Raw genomic sequence first — 20,926 nt, 5'->3', positions numbered from 1 at the left:
AATATTTAAGACCTATACACTATTTATCCAAGACTGAGTATAGATGAGGTTGTAGACATAGCTAGACGTATAAAACTACTAACTTACTAATAGTTTATACTTTTATAGGTCTAAATATTTTATTATTTTTTTTGTATTCGATATTATATCCCAATGTCACTAATTAACTGTTCGTTCATCGTTTTTATACCTACTGATTTATTAATAAAAGCTTGATTAGATTGGTTATCTGAAAATGGGAGATCCCTGAAATAATGTACGTACTTTTGATTATTATTGTATTATTGATAAAAATACGAATCTGTTGTAAGACGTAAGTACACATCCTACAGTAATAGTGTGTTAGCGTTTGCTGCAGCTAAGTTGGTGGCTCGTTCGTAGTTAATAGTTATGTGATCATAACGTCACGTCTACATGAACATATTATAACATTATATAGAACCATGTGGTTTTTACAAAAACAATTTGTCGTAGTTTTATTTATTTTACTTTTATCAGGTTATTATTATTTTTAAATTGCTTGTTATTTGCTTATTCATACGAAAACTTCTACATTCAAACATAAAAATTTTTTTTTTTTATAGAGCTGCAAGCTAATTGTTGTAATATAAATGATAAATCATTTGTTTGCTTACTCAAAGCAAATAGATCAGAAATATGTGATTGTGCAGAGGGTAATTAATAATATTTGATTATTGGTAATATAGTAAAGGTATAATATAAAATATTGTTTTCTTGAATTTTAATAATATAGGATATCAAACTGAGCTTGATTTGTTGTTTAAAGATGTCCCTCATGAACTGCGCGAAAAGTTGTTTCTCAGATCTTTAGCTGATTTTACTTATGAAGAAATCATCAAACTGCCAACAACTCTTTTATATTTTTTACCGGTTAGTAAACACACCATATTTATTAGAACATTTTCAAATAATGATAATTTCAGATAAATAAGTTGTCTATGTTATCTGGTACTCATCTTGCATCTCTTATAATTACACATGAAGATCATACGCCAATAGCTAAGAAAATCCTTCAATCTATTCAAACTGATCAACAGCGCATTGAGTTCTTAAATTTTGTATGAATACATTTTTAATATTTACTTCTCTATTTTCATATACATTATATTTTATTTAGTTAGTTACAAAGGTAATAACAAATGATAAAATACTAGATAGTATTGGTGAAACAGTTTATAAATGGAATTATGATATGAAAGATGGTAAATTTCAAAAGTTATCAAATATATGTGGCTATGCTTTAGCTAGACTTTGGGCACCATACGTACTTACCACAACTAAAAGTATTAGCACACGGCTGTAAGTATTTAATTTATCATAAATATATAAAATACCTATATTAATAGTGTGTTTGAATAACTAAAAAAATTAAAGCAACTATACCTACTGTGGCCAAACAATATTTACTCATATTTAATGTTGTGATGTTAATTTATATTTTATATTAATCTTTACTAATCATTATACATGATACACAAAAAAGTTATTAATTTTATTATAAATTGAATATAGACTTGAGACCTTTTTTAAATGTACAAGTGTCGTGTTTGATGAATAAAAAAGGTCGGAAACATTAAATTAACAAGACATAACCATTTATTACATTACATTAAGAAAAATTTGCAACATTTTTCTGTATTTTTATCACTGGGTTATGAAATAAAACTATTTACTATCGTAATTTTTAATAATAATAACCAATGATTGATTTTCTAATATTATTATTATTATTATTATTATTATTATTTATTGATAAATTTATATTTGTAACTTTCTAGCATGATTTAAATAACTATATAGGTAAAGTATAAAAGGTTAATTAAATTGAAGAGTACTATTTAAATTGATATTATGTTTACTATTGTTAAATTAACAATTTACTCGGTATTTTTAATTTAAATAATATCCTTTTAACCATTGAAAGCATTTGATATTTAACATTTATAAAGATATAATTTGAAAACGTTTTTATTTAAAATCATGTGTATTTTATAGGTTGAATTTGTTGGCTGAAGTAGAACAAAAGCAAAAACAAAGGATATTATGCAATAAATATACAAAAGTAAATTGGAAAAATTTGCCTAAAAGTGTTAGAAGATTGTGGTCATTTTTGTCTGTCAATCAATCCTATCCGAATCCGTTAAGCAAATGGACAGTTAAACAAACCGCTCTACAGTTGAGAAAATTTATTTTTTAAAGTGCTACATTTTATATTTACCTAATTCAGTAATTTTTGATTTTTAGGTTTACATTTTTGTTACCAGATTTTAATAACAATGAACTACTTCTTATACCATTTGATGAATTCTCTAAGACTGCACTATTTGACGTTGACTTTGATACTTCTCAAGTATGAAACTATATTACCTATAGTAAAAAGTATAATTATATAATAAAAAATTAATAAAAATCATTTTACTAAAATAATAAATCTAGTACCTTAGTGTAGAAAACTATAGAATTGTATTAGTTTTCAGTATGTAATACTTAATTAAAATTACACTTGTTAGTTAAATATAAATATAACTATATGTAGATATAACACAATTAAAAAATTAATACAGTACGAGTTCTGTTCTTTATTTTATTTTTTCAATTTAAACAGCCATAACTAGTTTTTTAAACACTCTTTATAATACAAGTAAAGTGATTTTCTAGGGGTTTGGTTAGATTACATATTTATGGTATCTAGGGAATATATTTCTTAGTGTTTTTAAATTTTTGTTCATAATCATATGATTTAAAAAATTTAAAAAATTGGAAACATAATACATTTATTATCATTCAAATATGCTAAGATATAAAATATAATATGCATTTAAATAAAATAAATAATTTTGCAAAATATAATGAAGAAAGATATTAATTATTAATTAGTATTTTGTATAAAATTGTGTTGCACATTCTGGAGTATTGTGTGTATTCAATATTCACTTATCTTAACAAATATTTAAATGAACGTTAGTCGTATGATATTCTTCAATATATTATGTATTGCCTGATGAAAGAATATATACAAGTTAAAACACTTTAAAATATTAAATTGTACTCAAGAATATCAAAAATATAATAATTACAAAATTTCTAAGCATGCATTAGGTACCAAATTTGTTTCATTTACTTAGTAGGTTTAGTTTCAAATGTATATTTTACAAAGCTGTTTTTTTAACTTGTTAATAAAAATATGTAAATGCATAAAATTCAATTTCAATTGCATTTGTAATTTTTGAAATTTTGATAGTAATACTTTTTTTATAATTAATAATATTTTATAAGGCTGATAAAAACATCTAAGACAGGAGCTCAATATTAAATGTGAAAGGCTTGATGATGTACCTGCAATTTAATTTTATGCATACCTATGGTTATAGTATACAAAGTTGACAGTAAATTTTCTGATTTGAGTAGAAACAAAGATGAACCACAATTAACTTTCAAAAATGTTAATATGGATTCTTATTAATGAAAGAAAAAATAATTACGTCTTTCAATTTTTTTCTTTTATAGGCTCGATTTTTATTTTCATTGCTGATGGAAAATAGCACTTTAAAAGATGTGAAGGTACTGTATCCAACATTTTTTTTTAAATTGTCACCACTACAAATTGATCAATTTAAACCAGAAGAATGGGCTAATGAAACTGCAATTTCGTTATTGGAAAAAACATATTTAAGTTATCCAGCTGCTAAACAGGTACATATTTTTCCACCATATATGATTTTAAACATTTAGAAATTAATATTTTCTTTGAATTATTGTTAAAATGTTTGCTTTTTTAATAACATAGCATTCCAAATAGTGTCTTACAATTTAAATATATTAAAGTTATTGAAATGATTTTTCTCAAACATCCATTTGTTTAAGTTATCCTGTATCTGGTAGATATGTTCCGAGTAGAAAATTCCTTATAAACCAGGTACCGAGTAACATTTTTAAATATCAAGTATTAGCTGAGTAGAAATGTAAATACTAAATGGGTACTATACTATAGCAAGGCACTAACTGGTACTGGGCAGTTCTGCAATTATAATGAATTAATAATAAAAATAAAACTATTAAAAGGTGAGTCTAAGCATATATTTGGCAAAACACTAATAGGTACTAATTAAGTACACTTTTAGTGTAACACTAATACCATTTGTTATATATAAGGTAATAGCTATGTAGAATTTTGTTCAATAGACAATAATATTGAATAATTAATATTGCAATTTGTAACTAAAAAGTCAAATGTAAATACTAAATGATAAATTAATAAATACCACATAATACATTTTTTAAATTTGTTATTTAAAATTTTAAATCTCTGAAAGTTTAAAGACTTTAAACAGTTAAAACATAGAAATAAAAATTAATAGTTTAATAAAAATTAACAAATTATTAATAAAATAAACTAAACTATAATTTATCAATCTAGAAGTTTAGATCTTTAGTATAGCCGAGTTTTAATTATGATGATAATAATTACTTGGTCATTGAGTAATACCCAGATATCCGAAACATCTCTAGTATCTGGTTATTTATGTATATAACTCAAGTACTCATATTTTTTTGCATCCCAACTTACTATTCAATAAGAATTAGTCATAAATAAATTATCATTTATTAAATGTACAAAACTGTTTTAATTTATTATTATTTTCAGATATTTAATAAAATTGCTAGTGATCGGCTGTCAAAAAAAAATATAAATGGATATTATAATTGGTCATCTGATGACTTGCGACATCTCCCATTAATATACACTCAACCAGCTACTTCATTCTTGAAGTTTTGTACCAATCCGCCAAGTATTCAATCTTTTATCGCTGTTGATTCTTACATGCTGACTAATAGACAAGTAACCAAATTCAATTCATAATTTTTTAAATATTTTAATAATTAATATTTAATTTTTAGGCTTTTTATTTGAGTGGTTGTAGTAGTATGTTGTCATTTCCTTCAAATGATCCAAAACTCTTACTTGATTTGAAATATATGATTAAAGCAGTTCCTGTTTCTAGTCTATTAAATATTGATGATGGAAATTTAAATTATCCATTAATAAATCACTTAGTATCTTTAGTTGATGATCATAACTTGCCAATGGCTCTTTATCTTCTGAATATAACTAATCCAGGTAAATATTTATTTATTTTTATTATTGAAATATTTCCAGTAATGATAATATTTTGAAAATTAATTATGGTTTATCATAATAATAGTTAGACTTATAATTTCAATTCATGAATTATTTGAGAATAAAATCAGATTACATCAGCATATAGAAAAATATGCATTCGTTAAATTTACTTTAAGGTTAAGGATGAGTAAAATTAATTTTACAATGTTTTTTATCGAATTGTCTATACTTGTAAAGTAATGTTCAGTTTGTTGAATATGATATAATACATAAATAATAGATAGAAAAATTATAATGCATTTTTATGAATAAAAAAGCCTAATTTCTTTCTTTCATTTATTATTTCATAAACATGCACTTATTAATTAATTATATCTTTTTATTATTGGTCCTTTCAAATATTAAATTGTTTGATTAATTAACTCAAATTCTCTGATCCCAATGGAGTCCATTTATAGGACAGGGACAACTGCTGTAAATCTTGGAGAAGTTGGATACTTTTTACATTTATTGGTGATGTATTGATATGAGTTTGTTAACGCATACTGGACAAGGAGTGATTCTGTATTGGATGGATAAGATGAGCACATTAAAGAGGTCTTTGTCAAGATTAAATTAGAGAAGATAAAAATTAATTTTTCTTTTCATCAAATATGGGTGATAATAGAGACAACAATAAATTGCATTTGGGTACCTTTATTGAATGTCTTATTATTATGGAACTCATATCCTTGCATATCTAATGCCACACAGTTGTTTCAATAAATATTGCATTTATATATGCATGCTTGTATGTGCAAAACAGCAGTTGTGAATTGTTTTCACGTTTTATTTTCTTACTATGAACAATTATAGGTTTTAATATAATTGTTTAATTAATTAAGTAACTAATAACTATTAAGATTTAATTTTTTTTTTAATTGGGTTGATATTTTTTAACAATTTTAATATATTGAAATTATTTGTTTTTAATTGTTTATTTATACAACATTAATGTACAACTTTTTTAGAAAAACAAACCTGCTTTATTAAAGAAATGCTGAAGAATAAACACAATATACTTTTTGATCAATTAGCCCCTTTGGATATACCGGGTCCTATATTTGATGTCCTCAAACAATTATACTCAAATTATACTGATAGAATAGACAAATTACCAAAGCATATAGTAAATTTTTATAATTTTGTATGAAAAATAAGAACATTAAATCATTTTGTGATTTTATAGATGTAGCTTAATATTGCTATGTATTTTTTATTTAGTATTTAAATGTTCTACATTTTCTAGCTGAATGTAATTTTAGAAAACAATGAATTACTTGTCAAATGGACTGGTAATGATACGGCAGTCATTAAAGGTCTTTATAATGGGTATACGTGTAATTTCATAAGAAGATTAAATAGTGTACAATTCATAGTTCTAATCTCAGACTTTAATGCATATCTAAAACGAACAGGAAAAGTAAAATAGAAATATATAATATATTATTTTTAAATTTTTAAATTTATAACCTTAAACCTATTTTATAGGTTTTTCCTAAAAACTTGCAAGTTTGTGTAGCTGAAGCATTTAACAATTATCTTAAGTTAAAATCAAAATTAACAGCTGACGGTTCTATTAATTTATTTTTAGAATCATGGGAAATTGAAGCAGTGCAAGGTAAATTTTTTGTTTTTAGTTTCTAAGTTGTATATATATTATTACAATATATTTCTAATCATAAATATTTTCATTAGGATTTGTCTTGATAACTCTTCCTGTTGATATTATTCTGAATTCAAATTTGAGGGATAATATATTGTATTCCATTGGACAATTAAGTTTACCCGAACTGATGATTGCATCTCAACCACAAAAACTGTCATTAATGGTTGATCAATATATCACAAATATTGTAAGTCTTAAGTTAAAAATAACAAAATTGTATCATTATTATATAACTTGTCTAACACAGCTAGGAAATAAGTCTACCTTAAGTTTTGAACATTTACATATACTCGGAAATCTAATCCATTTTATTCCTTCAACATATTTAAATGTAGTGGATGGACAAGCATTTAAATTTATGGTAGAAACTGGTTTAATTGATACTAGAATTTGTGTTGATTCGATAACAAAAGAAAAATGGGCTGATTTAATTGTAAAAGCTTTTGGGTAAATTTATTTTACATTTTTCATAACATAGTTCATTTTAAAATTGTATTATTTAGATACTCAAAAAATTATAACCATCTTTGTTTTAAATTTTTTTCTTTTAATTTCAGAAATGTTGAAAATTGGTCAAGTGATACTTTGGTATCATTGTCTGATCTTCTAATTGTATTAAACAAAGATCAACTAAATGCTATACCAGATATGTCACGTTTAAATTCTTCCGATATTATAGTAACTAGGTATGCTGACGAAATTGAATTTTCATCTAATAATATCCCTTTTTACAAGGTAAGATTAATGAACTTTTATCCAAAAAATTGATTTTAAATTAAATGCTTCATTTTTAGGGTTGCATTTCAATTTTGGGTGATCAATATAAAGATTTCACTAATTCTTTATCAACTTTAATCAATTTCTATTTAACTTCAATGCAGATTCAATTACAAATGATCAGTCCAATTAATTATAATCTAAGCAATCAAAATGAAAAAGTTATAATGTCCTCAGTAGCCAAAGCAAAAATTTACAAACCAAATGTCTTAATTTCACTACCTAAGTCTGATGATTTAAATACATTATCATCGAAAACCAGTATGTTTAACGTATTTTTTGGGGGCAAAGAGAATCAACATGCTAATGAATCAACATCAATCTTAGAAGTTAAAAATTCTACTACTATAAGTCCTATTTCTTCAACTTTAAATTCCTTGAAATACAACCAAAGCTTAAAAAATATAGAAAATGATCAATATACTGAAAACCCATTTAATCTGAATTTTATTCCATTACTTAATACTACTAGTAACTATAGTAAATTATCAAATATTAGCAAAAATATTGATGATGAAAAAAAATTATTAATTGATGGTTCTAAATTGAATATTAATGCTGTTAATTTACAAAGTAAGGCTACTTTTTCATTTTCTGTCTAAAATATACTCTAAAACTGCAATACATCAAAATGTAATATTAATTCATTAATAGATGTTGCAGAAAATAGAAAAAAGTTTCATGATGAACATTTAACTGATGCCTATAATATTATTTCAAACCAATCACTTTCATCAGAAATTGTTGAAATATCTGCAATGAAAAATAGGAAATCGTACAAAAATCATGATCAACCAAAAAAACGGTCTTTAAAACTATTTTTCGATACTGAGGTTCAAGTAAGTACATTTTGTAACCTTAATATATAAGGTATAACTTAACACTTACAATGTATATTAAATTTTGCAGATAAGCTGTGAAGCATTAAAAATGTTAGGACCATCCTCAGTTACTTCCTTCCAGTTTGACTCAATTATCCACTCTATGAGTGATGAGGAATTAGAGAATTGTATTGATTTGTTGGGTTCATTTGATATTAACCCTGAATTAGCTATACACATTTGGTCTAGAACTAAAGAAAAGGTATGTCTGTTAAAAAAATATGCTTTAAATGTAACTACTCTTTATTTAAATTTGTAGGCTGCTTTACACACATATGGCTCTGTTTTGTCGGGATTATCGGTAAATGATATAAGGATATTAGACTTGAACATTGATAGACCTTGGTCTTTAGAATTAATACATTTACTTTCTAAATATGCAAAAACTGATAAAATAGTACGTATACTTATAAATTAAGCATATTTTTTGATAAAACTAATATTTATTCTGCCTATTTTTAGCGTGAAGAGATAATAAAACAATTTTTATCAAAATCAAAAGCAAATATGCCTTCGCATTTATGGGGATCGTTTGGTTCATTGATATGTAAATTACCGCCTCTTTATTCTAAAATAATTATGCCTACTAAAGAATTATTCTGGAAAACAAGTTCAGCTTTCAATACTATAAAATCTTGTGATATGTTTTGTATAAAAAATTTAGCATCAATAGCAGTTTCTGTTATTGGACAATCAAATTCTTGGAAAACTGCTGAAGTAGAGCGTATGGGAATTATTGTTTCTGGTAGTAACAAACTTTTAATTAAATTTGGATAATAATCATCAACTATAAAACATATTGTTATTTGGAATTATCTATATAGGAATTAACATCACTCAATGGCAACTTTTATTAAATTTTAATCCAGAAGCATTAGAAGGACTTTCTTCAAATACTGTCAAATGTCTCAATGAACAACAAATCAAGGTTAGTAAGAAAATAGATTGATATTGTAACTTATAATACTATACAGGGTGTCACAGAAAGATCTGACAAAAAAAAAAAATATGCTAATTATAAATGTACAAAATTTTTAATATTGTATTACTAGTAAATAATTTAAGAAATATTAGTAAATACTCAAAAATCATAATTTAAAAAAAAAAAGTTATTACGTTCCAAATTAATTTAATCAACAAAATATTGAATTTAAAAAAAAAATCTAAAAAATAAACTACTTGACTTAAATAAATCTTTTTACCATCAAAATTGTTTTTATAATCATATTCACAAATAGGCTATTTTGAATTTATCCAAAAAAAATTTTATCAATTTTTAAGTTTTTTATTTTCAGTATTAAAAGATATAAAAAAAATATACTGAAAATGTACTGCAATTGCCTATGAATTATATAGAAATAAAAAATTTTAAATATTGAATACAACAAAAGTTATTCCATATGTCAGATCATCGTAAGACACCTTGTATTAATAAATTCTTATAAACTATTAATATTTAACAATATCTAGTTAATGGATGGATCTCATATGAAATATTTAACACCCCAATCTGCAAATGCATTACTGGAAATTCATGCTGAATTATTAGATTTTCGAGCAAAAGAAATTTTATTACAATTAGTGAACTTTGAAATTAAACTGGATAATAGTATTTATGTTTTTGAAAGTACAAACTATTCTATTGAAATGCAAGCACATTCTAAAGCTCCTGCAATATACAAGTTATCTTTTTCAATCTTAATTGGTATCATTATAGTATTTTTCTTCAATAAGGCTAATTAATGTTATTAATATTTTATAATTATTATCGGTGGAGTGTTTAATGAATTATGTTTTGTGTTTTAAAGATTTTTATTATATACATTATATATTTTTTATAGCATTATGAGTTTTATTTTATTGTTAACTATGTATCAAATGACAACCCATGCGTCTAGAGAGAAGGTACGAGTATATCATATTTTTGTTAGAAATAAAAACAATTATTAACTATATACTATTATACTTACACACAATTTATTATTATCAATTGTCAATTAATAAAAAATATTGGCGTCTAAATACTATACATATAACATTTAATGACTTGAGGGAGAAAAGAAAAGAAAGGAAAATTTAATTTGTTATAATAGTGTATAATATGACTGGGTAATGGGAGCAATATATGATTAGATAAGATTATCTATAAAATATATTAAAAGTATATAAAGTATACTGAAATGTTGTTGAAAATAATCGTACATATATATATTTGATATATTTGAGCTGCTATCATAACAACTTATGAGAAACCTTGTATTAAATTTTTAAGCTTTTTTACTAAAGACTTATACCCGTATGCATAATGCTGTTGTTGTGGGTCACATGAAAAGTGAAAACATTTTTATCGATAATAATTAAAAACTAATTTAACAAAATACAAACATTTTTCGTATCTATAAATAACTCATAAAAGTCGAAATATTTTGAACATTTTATCATACATCTAAAATGCTAATATAAGCATTTAGGGCCGCTTTTACCAAATACTTTAAACGTCGATTACGCTTAATCGACTGATAACAGTTATTTAACCGGCCAAATTCGGAATTTATTCTATATTGTTTTATTCTACTGACTACTATCCTAATTTGTAATATCTACGTAGGGAACGAAAACGAATTAATATTATTTATTCTGATACCTAATTTGATAACAGCCATTGTATGTATCACTAAATTGCATAAACTAAACGCCGTGTTACAATACAAATTATTAGGTGACAAACTTTGAAGCATAGTAAATTTAATAAAAATTATTATTTTTATTTTGTATTATCTTCTCTCTGTGGTATTAAAAACTAACCACAAGTATCATAACACAGTATAGTTAAACCCCCTGATAAAGGATACTTCTTTATAAGATGGAAATCTCCTTTTAGTGGAAAATATAACAACAGTTCTCGTCATGTATAACATATATCGCATATATTTTAGTTTCCCCAAAACGAAAACTCTTTTATAATGGAAAAGTCAACGTATGGGTAATTCCGATATAATTGTTTTTATTTTATTGCCAATAGTTATTTTTAATGCATCGAGTGCATAAATTGATGGCCAGTTCTAAAGACGTCAAGATGTGAAAATTTGCAAAAATGATCATCACAATTAGTTTGGCGTCAAATGTCAATAAATATAATATACCATATATATAATATATATATATCGTTCACTATGGAAGTAGCATTTTTAATTTATTCTTTTACTGTCAACGGAGTCGAATGAAATAGTTCAATTAGCGTAACTACAATAGGTAAAATCGTACATTGTATTGGATGTACACTTATGTCACTTGGGTAATACGGAATTGGTTCCCGATAAAAAATTATCATTATACAACTGTTCAAAGTTTATAATTTTATGAATTTACGATATCTAGGAGAGTTTCTGCATATATAATCTATTAAATAGATCACTGAAGTCTGAAAAAAAAGTGTTTTTGGTCATTAAAGTATTGTATTTATTCAATTATTATTAACATTGGCAAGTACATATACGTAAGTTATACATCATACAATACGAATGTGATGTATAGGTTTTTTTTTACAAGACAACAACTTGACGTTGTGCCTTGACGATCATTTGCCGCCCAATGAGCTGATAAATGAAAATGGGTGAACGCATCGCAATCGTACCTGAACCTTTCTATATAGTATTGCTATCGATGCGTACCACCACGTTAGTATTATATATGTCGCATCCACTTAGTGTAATCGTATTTTTCATGAAATAGATATCCATTTCATTAACTACGATCATATCGTGTAAGTCAAATTTTAGTTCATGAAATGGACATATATTTTATCCATTTCATGAAATGAAAACTCTTGTTTTACACTTTGTGTAATATTTTAAATTAATTACATCAATTGGTAACTTTTCGTGAAATTGAAATCTTTAAATACTACATATTATATTAAACTCTTATTTTTTATGAAAAAATACAATCAGATTATTATATAATATAGCAACTATATAATAATATAATTACCTAAATATTATAACTGCTTGAAATCGAAATCTTTAAGTATTATATTAATAAACTCTGGTTTGTTATGAAAAAATAAAATCAATTTAAATTAAGTTTACTTTTTAATCTATTACATTATTATAATTATTTATAAATATAAAAAAAATAAATTATAAATTACTAAGTGTAAAATAAGAGTTTTCATTTCATGAAATGGATAAAATATATTAGGTATGTCCATTTCATGAACTAAAATTTGACTTACACGATATGATCGTAGTTCATGAAATGGATATCCATATCCATTTCATGAAAAATACGATTACACCAAGTGGATGCGACATATAATATAGACTGATCATAACAACATTGTTAATCATAGCTAGCTAGGTATTCTAGACAGTCCTAACTCCTAAGTCTGAGTAAAATGGGAAGGACATTTTTGTTGGTTGAATATAACATGATAATTTGAAAATAATAATTTAACATGTTTATATTATCAATTATCATTATGAAAACTCTTTGGAACCAATCCGTATGTTACCTGTATACAACCCAGAACCAACTCTAATATTTGGAATCAAATCGTAGTTCTCCGTGAATTATGTTCATTCAGGAGTGTGAATTTGTTTAATTATTATTATCGCATTGATTATAATATACTTCGTAAATGTTGATTCAGTGTCACAAAGGGATTTATGACCCGTTAAGGAACTTGCTGGGACAAAATGTCTTCAAAACGTTGTGAAAAATCCTTATCCAAAAACTGAGTGTTAAAAGTAAATTTGCGAGTTATAAAATTATATTTTACTGTTCTTGTGTACATCTGACAGAACTGGAAATTGGCTTAACTCGTTGCGGCCAAAATTCTGCATTCCATGAAGTTAGGGTTTTTTGGAAGCCAGAAATAATAGATTTAGTTGATTGGGCTCGTCGCATTGAAGTTGCAAATTGACGTCATTCAATTTTGCAAATAAATCGGCATATATCAGCGAGATATTGCCCCCTATAATCGCCTTAAACGAGTTCACCACCCCACAGTACTCCTTCATCGCCCCTATTGAGAAGCACTGATTTACTATACAGGGTGATTATTTTATCAAACAACACTTATATGGTGTTTGTGTGTAAATACCACCTAACATACACCTATAACACACAAACACCACCCAAAACCACCCAACTTTGGGAGGCTATATCTTGTAAACGGATTAACGAAAAATGAAAATTTAAACGTGAAAATTCATTGAAAAAATAGCCTTTTTAGTTTATGAAATTTTAAGTATAGGTTGTCATTTGAAAATCAAAAGTTGATAATGGTTAACCTGATAAATATAAGGGTGAATATATTTAAAAAAATATATAGTTTTAGAACAAGATGGTTCTAAAATTTTGAAAAAAAAAAAATTTGAAAAAAGTCAATAGTTTTTGAAATAATGAGTGTTGTTTGATAAAAGAATCACCCTGTATTGAATAATTGCATCGACTCTGACAGTGGCGGATTTAGGGGAGGGCACGTGGACCCTGTAAATTTTCTATCGATGATTTTTTTAAGTAACTATATACGAGTATCAAATATCAGCGGTTCTCAAACTGTGCACTAGGGGTACAGTGGGCACGTTCTAAGGTCACCTCGGTCTACGACTCAATAAATAATTTAAAATGGATAGTATTGTTTTCAAAAATTCGTTATTAAAGAGTATTTTTTTCGTCATTTCTTTCATGGTATTCACAGCAAGGCACCGTGGCTATATTTGGTCTAAAAAGGACACCGTGGACAAAAAAAGTTTGGAACCACTGATATAAATAAAAAATGCTTAAATAAGAATAATACTTAGTAAGTATTACTTACCAACTATTAATTATTACTATAATCATTATTCGCATTCAAACTGACAAATCAGGATTTAGTGGATTTACTACTTTAGTGTCTTATTGATACTTATTTATAATTATAAGTTATAAGTGTTATAACCATTAGCTATTAATTAAAATTAAAATTATGCAATTCATATCATATGTGCGATGTGCCCCCTATCAAAATATCAAAGACCCGCGGCTTTTGTCGATCCATACATTTTCTCATGGTATTAATGAGTAGAGAAATCGTTAAACTTGAAAAAATACTTCAATCAAGATTTTCATGAATTTACACTATGTTAAAGGAGATTAATCTGTCACCTTGTCACCATCATGGCATCATGTATAACTATTAACTAAAAGCTTGCATTCAAATTTTTAATATATTTATTTAAAGGTGTATTAAAGCTTATAAGTTATAAGCAAACTTATTGTCACTTATCTGCGACCTATAAATAACCAAAATAAAAAAAGTTATTGTTGTGATATCCTTGTACCTATATTTTTAAATAATGATACAAAACTGTAGGTACATAACTATGGTATATATTTGGTGGCCTTTTAGCCCCTCCAAGCCCCCTGCTCCGCCTATATCTAGCTAATAGTTGCATTAATATTATTTCTAAAACTAAATAAATTAAACTAAACCTATACCTACCATTATGTAACATGTTTTTTAGCTAGCATAGTGTTAACATTAGTCATACAATTTATGTAACTTTTTACGTAGTTATCATTTTTATCCATTGTAAAATTGTGTACATCTTGAATATAGCTATAACTTGATATGCATAGGCGCCGCCAGCAATTTTGTCAGGCGGGTGCATTGTGCATAGTATACACTATACTTTGATTTCTGAATAATGTTTAAATTATTTTAGTTAAATACATAGAAATATTTTTTCAAATTATATGACGATACAAAGTTATTTTTGTTTTTTCGTTGGATGTAAAGTTTTTAATAGATTATTATGCAAAAAGATCTTTTCAATACCATAAATTTTTTTTTTTAAACCAAGGAGGTGCAATTTCACCCTTTATAAAAAAAAAATTAAAAATTGAAAATGTTATTAAGCAGTTAAAAATATGTAAAAAAAAAACCGTTCCATGAGAAATTGGGTGAATAATATATTATCCAATGTTGTGAAAGTTCAAATTTCAAACTCTCATTAAATATTAATTTGACATTTTGAATAACCTTTTTTATTGATAAAGATAGATAAACTTATGAGGAATCCTGTATCAAATTTCAAGTTATTTTAAATAGAATTTTATGATGTATAGAAAATGCAGTGTTAATGTCATGCAAATACATGACAAATTATTTGTTTTAGAGCTACACCAAAAACTAAAATTGATTATATATAAAAATTCCCATTTTTTTATGATTTTTTTATTCATATTTATAAAGTTTCAGATTACACTATTGAAAAACTGAGTTTATTGCAGCCTGTAAAATTATAACCCTCTATGAGTCAAAAAAAAATTATTAAATTTGGTCATTTCTACAGAAAAGGATCATTATTTCCATAGTGTATTTTTGTAGACAAATAGATATTGACATCAGGTATCTTAGTTTAAATACCAATGAGTGATATTGATAAAAAGATAAAAGGTATTTTTGGGTTTGATTTTAAATTGTAAAAATACAAAATTAAAAAAAAAAAATTTAATACTTGAAACCTGAGAATACATAAATAAAATACAACATTTTAACATAAATTATTAGGATAAAAATTGATACTAATATGCAACATCATATAAATTAAACATTTAATCACATAACAATTAATAGTTTAACAAATTATAATAAATATTTGTAATGAATATAAAAATATTATCAATGTAAATAAATATTTTACAAAATGTGCATGTTCACTCACAATTAATTACCTGTCTTTTCTTTACACATTATTTATAAATATTTTTTTGTTAATTTTATAACAATACCTATTATAAATTATTGTATAATTTTTTAGTTTTTTATTCTGCACCAAAATCTTCATCATTATTTGCCAATGTCACACTTGTTACATCTTTTACAATCATTTCAGCTACTTGCCATGCCATATCTTCTTGCAATTTTACACCTTCTTTATTCACAAATTTTTTCATCATTCTCCTGATCCCAGATTCTAAAAAATAATATTAACAATCCATGTAATTGTTAAAAATTAAAATACAAATTTAACACACCTTTGTTTTTATCAGGATCTGGTTCTATATTCCTTTCAAAACGTCCATATTCATCAACTCGACCAAAACTTAAGCCACTAATAAAAGAAAAAAGGGATGCATGATGGTAAAAACAAATATGACAATTTAAACAATTTGCAATCGATTGCATTTATCAATTCACAACCATAAAAATTGCAATACATACAATGCAATATTTTTTGTTTTTATAATTTTAATAATTTCATTTAAGTTATTGATAGGTATATAAATATATATTTTTTTTGGATTCAGAATTTAGCAATGGATTTTAATTTTCGATTATGTTCTCAATTAATCTAAGCCGCAATTAATATATAATATTTAATTATATAAAAAAGTTTTTGAATATTACAATCCATGTTAGCCAAAAAGTTATTTATACAAAATTACCTTTATTAAATTGAGTTTCAAATCTTCACTTAAACATCATACTTAAATAAAAAAATAAAGTGGAACATAAATTATTGAACTAGTTGTTACAAATTGTCAAACACTTTTATACAACACAACTTTCAATAAGCTATTATTATATTTTATTTTTTATATTAGGATATTTTTCTGTATAATGTATAATATGCTATTAAATAATAAGAATTTAGCTTAGGGCTCACCTTTGCTGTCTTTTTCTCCACAATGAATCTGTGCTGGCTGAATATGGTAAAAGAGAAGACATTGATCGTTTTGAATTAGTACTATACTCAGAAACTGATGAGCTAGATGATTCGTTGTCTTGAGATAGAGACTGATAGGAATTTCCAGATTTTATTAATTCGGACAAATAACGCACATAATGTTGAGATGATAGAAATGGCATTAAACATCTATGACGTAAAAATGCTAGGACCACTAAAACAGCAGATCTAAAACACTCGCTAATTGTTGTAACAGTTTGGCCTTGTATGTCAGCAGGGCATATGGATTCTTCAACAGTAATTCTTACTTGATCAGTGAAACCAAGTGAACATGTGGCTTGAAGAGAAAGATACCTGTTTAGATTTTTTTATTATAACACAATGTTAATAAAATATTAATATTAATTCATAATGAATTTCAATTACTTTTCATAAATACAAATAGCGTCACTTTGTGCTTGTTCATAGTTAACTGAAGTATTTTTTAATTGTTCAACGCAACTTTTAAAATTTGTAGCTGCTAACCAGAACTCAGCAAGAGATCTACACCCTTCACTGTCAAGGAACTATAAAAAAAGAACATCAAATTTGTTTGTTCTATATTTGCAACTAAAAATTAATATTATTTTAAAATTGTTATAGCCATTAGTATATTATTTATAAAATTAAACATCAATCATTATCTTATAGCATAAATTAAATTTTTTAATCTGTGTCGTTTAGAGAGGATGATTTTATTTTCATTATGATTATAATTATAAATACTATTATATATAATAATATTCAAATTGAGAACCTAAATAATAATCATTTTAATATGAATATAAAATATAAAAGTGGCTTGATAGCATGCTGGTCGTTTGCTCAATCTGCGAAAACGTGCTGGGTGCGCACTAAGTGTACGTATAGGCCGCAGTTATTAGCTCCCAGATAGTGACCACCCGGGATTTTGAGCAACATATCCCTGCCATACATACACAAACATGTGTTATAACCCAATCAACTCAAAAAACTACAAACAAAAATAACCACCACCACAAGTTCCCCCCTAAGAAAAAAAAATGATAATTGTGCAAGTGTAAATTACTTTTTTTTTAAACATTAATTGTATGAAATCAATGTATATTATGTTAGATAATAAATCAATATAATATATTATAGTGAAATTTTTATTACAATAATTATATAATTAATTTAAAACTAAATTTTTTAATTTTTGAAAATTAGATGCTTATTAATAAAATAAAAATAGTATTAAGTTAATTAGATTATAGATATAACAAAATTAAGTGTATACTATTATATTTGTATAGCAGTATTAATTTGATACTAAAATTCTGAAATTACACTTAGAGATGAAAGTTATATTTTATTATTTATACCAAATCACTTAAGATTTAAATATAAACTCATAAAGATCTAATTAAATTTAAGTCATGAATGTAATCATTATACCTCCATAAAATAAGAAAGAAGTCCATCACAAAGCAGTATATCACCAAGAGTAACTCGTCCATCTGTTAAGACATCTACTTGATATTTACAAAACATATCAGTCTGGAGAAAATTATTCCAATATCTAAGGATAATAAAATTATATGATAATATAATATGTTAACTCAGTATGATGTATTTACCATTTATCTATAACTATAAAATAGTATATAATATGTTGTAATAAAGATACTTACTCTTGTAATATTATATAAATCTTATCTGAAACTTCTTTTAAATCACTAATATCTAAATGTTTATTTTGATTATTAATTTTTGCTATTAATTGATCGGGAAAATTAATCCGATGAACTGAGATATTTCTTAATAAATTTGTACGTAATAACTCATCTTCGATATCTGTACGACCCAATAATGCCATGTATAAATGGTAAAGTGATAATAAATTTCTGTGGTCTAAAAATTGCCTAAACATGGATAAGAGTGCACTATTATCCAACACCAATGCTTCACCGAAATTCAATGATAATCTACATTTTTCCAGAGCATAAAGATCTGTGGAAAATTAAAAATCTAAGTAAGTACTTTTATTTCTCAAAAAGAATAGTATCTTTGCATACCACTCTCGCCATATTCAAAATCTTTGAGAGGCAGTAGTCCATCACCATTAATGCTCAGCCCAACATTATTGATATTAGATGATGACGTTGAACTTTTTTTAGATTGAATTGTTTTCCAAAAATTGAGCATCGTATCATATTAGTTAAGTTTGTTTGGCTTCAATTGATTTAAATGTTTTTAAGACATAGAACCATCACAAGCAAGGATATTGATCATATAACGCTGAAAATTAAAAACTAGATAAAAATTAAATATTCATGTGAATATTATAACAAAAAATGATAGTTTACTTAAATATGTATAAAACTTTGAAAACCAACAAATTTACTTCAACGTAATTGATTTACATTATTGTTATATCAGGTATGTAAATTAGGTACTTAAATGTATAAAATTACTTAAAAGTTTAAATGCATTGTTATCATCAATTAATATTTAATACTTTTCAAAGTTATGCTTGATTTATCGGACTCTATATGTACGATGTACGACACTACGAATTATTTGGTGTTTTGTTATCACAATTTGTGTATTCCTATTTCGTAGTGGTTATCACAAGCATAACCAAAATGATAAATGAATCTAGCCGTACCGTCATCTATTCTGACACCTGTTAGGTACCCATACCCATTATATTCATCACCACTGAACAATATTATTATTATTAAAACTATTATTTTTTTTTTTTTATAGCAACTCCTACCACAACTCACAACCACAGTGAATATTGCCATTAGTAGCGACAAATACTATATTATAATTGATGTTTCAGTAAATTTGTAGCTGCATGCTAAAATACTAATTACTAGGACACTAGGTAATATCTAATAAACTATAATATAAAAGTTATTTAATAGCTAACACTAAATACACGCTAATATTCCATGCACGCATACGTTCAGCGATGATTATTTTTAACACTATTTAAAGTATTAATAATTCAGTAGGCATCTAAGTAGCTTAAGGTTAGGTCTTAGGTATTATACCTATAGGTATTCTATCACTTAACTATATTAAACTTCAATAACAATATTATATTTACCAACAAAAGTACGAAATAATTATCGAAAATTATATTTTAAGTTACATTACCTTTATAATATGTAATTGTAATAATATATACTGATACATATTATATCATATAGGCCCATATAATTAGGTAGGTACCTAAATAAAGTAACACTTGCAATTTGTACATAGAAACAATCAGGGGCGTAGGTATAGATTATTAATGGGAGGGGTTTCGACTTAAATTATTAGTAATAGGCTAACGTGAAAAAAACCAAAATACAAAAATGTAGGCATATATTAATAAAATACGTTTAATATTATTTTTTTGAACATTATACAATTAAATTTAATCGTTTTCTACGTTGTGTTAGTTTGTTCACAATGAGTAAAGGATCAACAACTATATCTCTATAAATATTTAGAAGAGTTAGTCCAGTAAGTCGCTCTTGACCAATAGTGTTTCGTAAATACATCTTTAAGCGCTTTAATGTAGAAAAGGAACGTTCCGCACTTGCAGTAGACACAGGAAGAGTGGCTAAAATTTTGAGAAGATTATAAATGAGAGGAAAAAACTGTTTATCACACTTTTCCAATGTTTTAATTGCGTTTAACTCATTCAAATCATCACTTATTTCTTCCCACTTCTTGGTCC

The 20,926-nt window shown here is 25.5% G+C and overlaps 2 protein-coding genes across 2 annotated transcripts; one reads left to right on the top strand and one right to left on the bottom strand.

Annotated features, from left to right (window-relative positions):
- Positions 1–340: 340 nt before the first annotated feature.
- On the top strand, positions 341–10,464 carry LOC149058100 (uncharacterized). Its single transcript, XM_089220883.1, has 23 exons — positions 341–498; positions 585–674; positions 755–891; positions 945–1,079; positions 1,139–1,320; positions 2,017–2,196; positions 2,266–2,371; positions 3,529–3,714; positions 4,667–4,861; positions 4,921–5,140; positions 6,154–6,311; positions 6,432–6,605; positions 6,674–6,803; positions 6,881–7,038; positions 7,099–7,298; positions 7,409–7,586; positions 7,646–8,201; positions 8,283–8,467; positions 8,538–8,711; positions 8,769–8,906; positions 8,972–9,254; positions 9,334–9,437; positions 9,980–10,464. The coding sequence occupies exons 1-23, from the start codon at positions 444–446 to the stop codon at positions 10,250–10,252; spliced, it is 4,197 nt and encodes a 1,398-aa protein (XP_089077009.1). The 5' UTR covers positions 341–443; the 3' UTR covers positions 10,253–10,464.
- Positions 10,465–15,992: 5,528 nt separating this feature from the next.
- On the bottom strand, positions 15,993–19,766 carry pkaap (A-kinase anchoring protein pkaap). Its single transcript, XM_015524077.2, has 8 exons — positions 19,554–19,766; positions 19,263–19,485; positions 18,879–19,197; positions 18,643–18,766; positions 17,614–17,753; positions 17,167–17,541; positions 16,535–16,611; positions 15,993–16,473 (listed from the first exon to the last, which is right to left on the bottom strand). Exons 2-8 carry the CDS (start codon positions 19,390–19,392, stop codon positions 16,322–16,324), a joined length of 1,317 nt encoding a protein of 438 aa, XP_015379563.2. The 5' UTR covers positions 19,393–19,485; positions 19,554–19,766; the 3' UTR covers positions 15,993–16,321.
- Positions 19,767–20,926: the final 1,160 nt, after the last annotated feature.

This window comes from Diuraphis noxia, unplaced genomic scaffold, assembly GCF_037042655.1.
Source record: "Diuraphis noxia isolate RWA-SAM2 unplaced genomic scaffold, SU_Dnox_SAM2 contig0002, whole genome shotgun sequence".
In the NCBI taxonomy this organism is placed as follows: Eukaryota; Metazoa; Arthropoda; class Insecta; order Hemiptera; family Aphididae; genus Diuraphis; species Diuraphis noxia.
The sequence above is the reverse complement of the archived record's forward strand: the minus strand, read 5'-3'. Positions and strand labels throughout refer to the sequence as shown.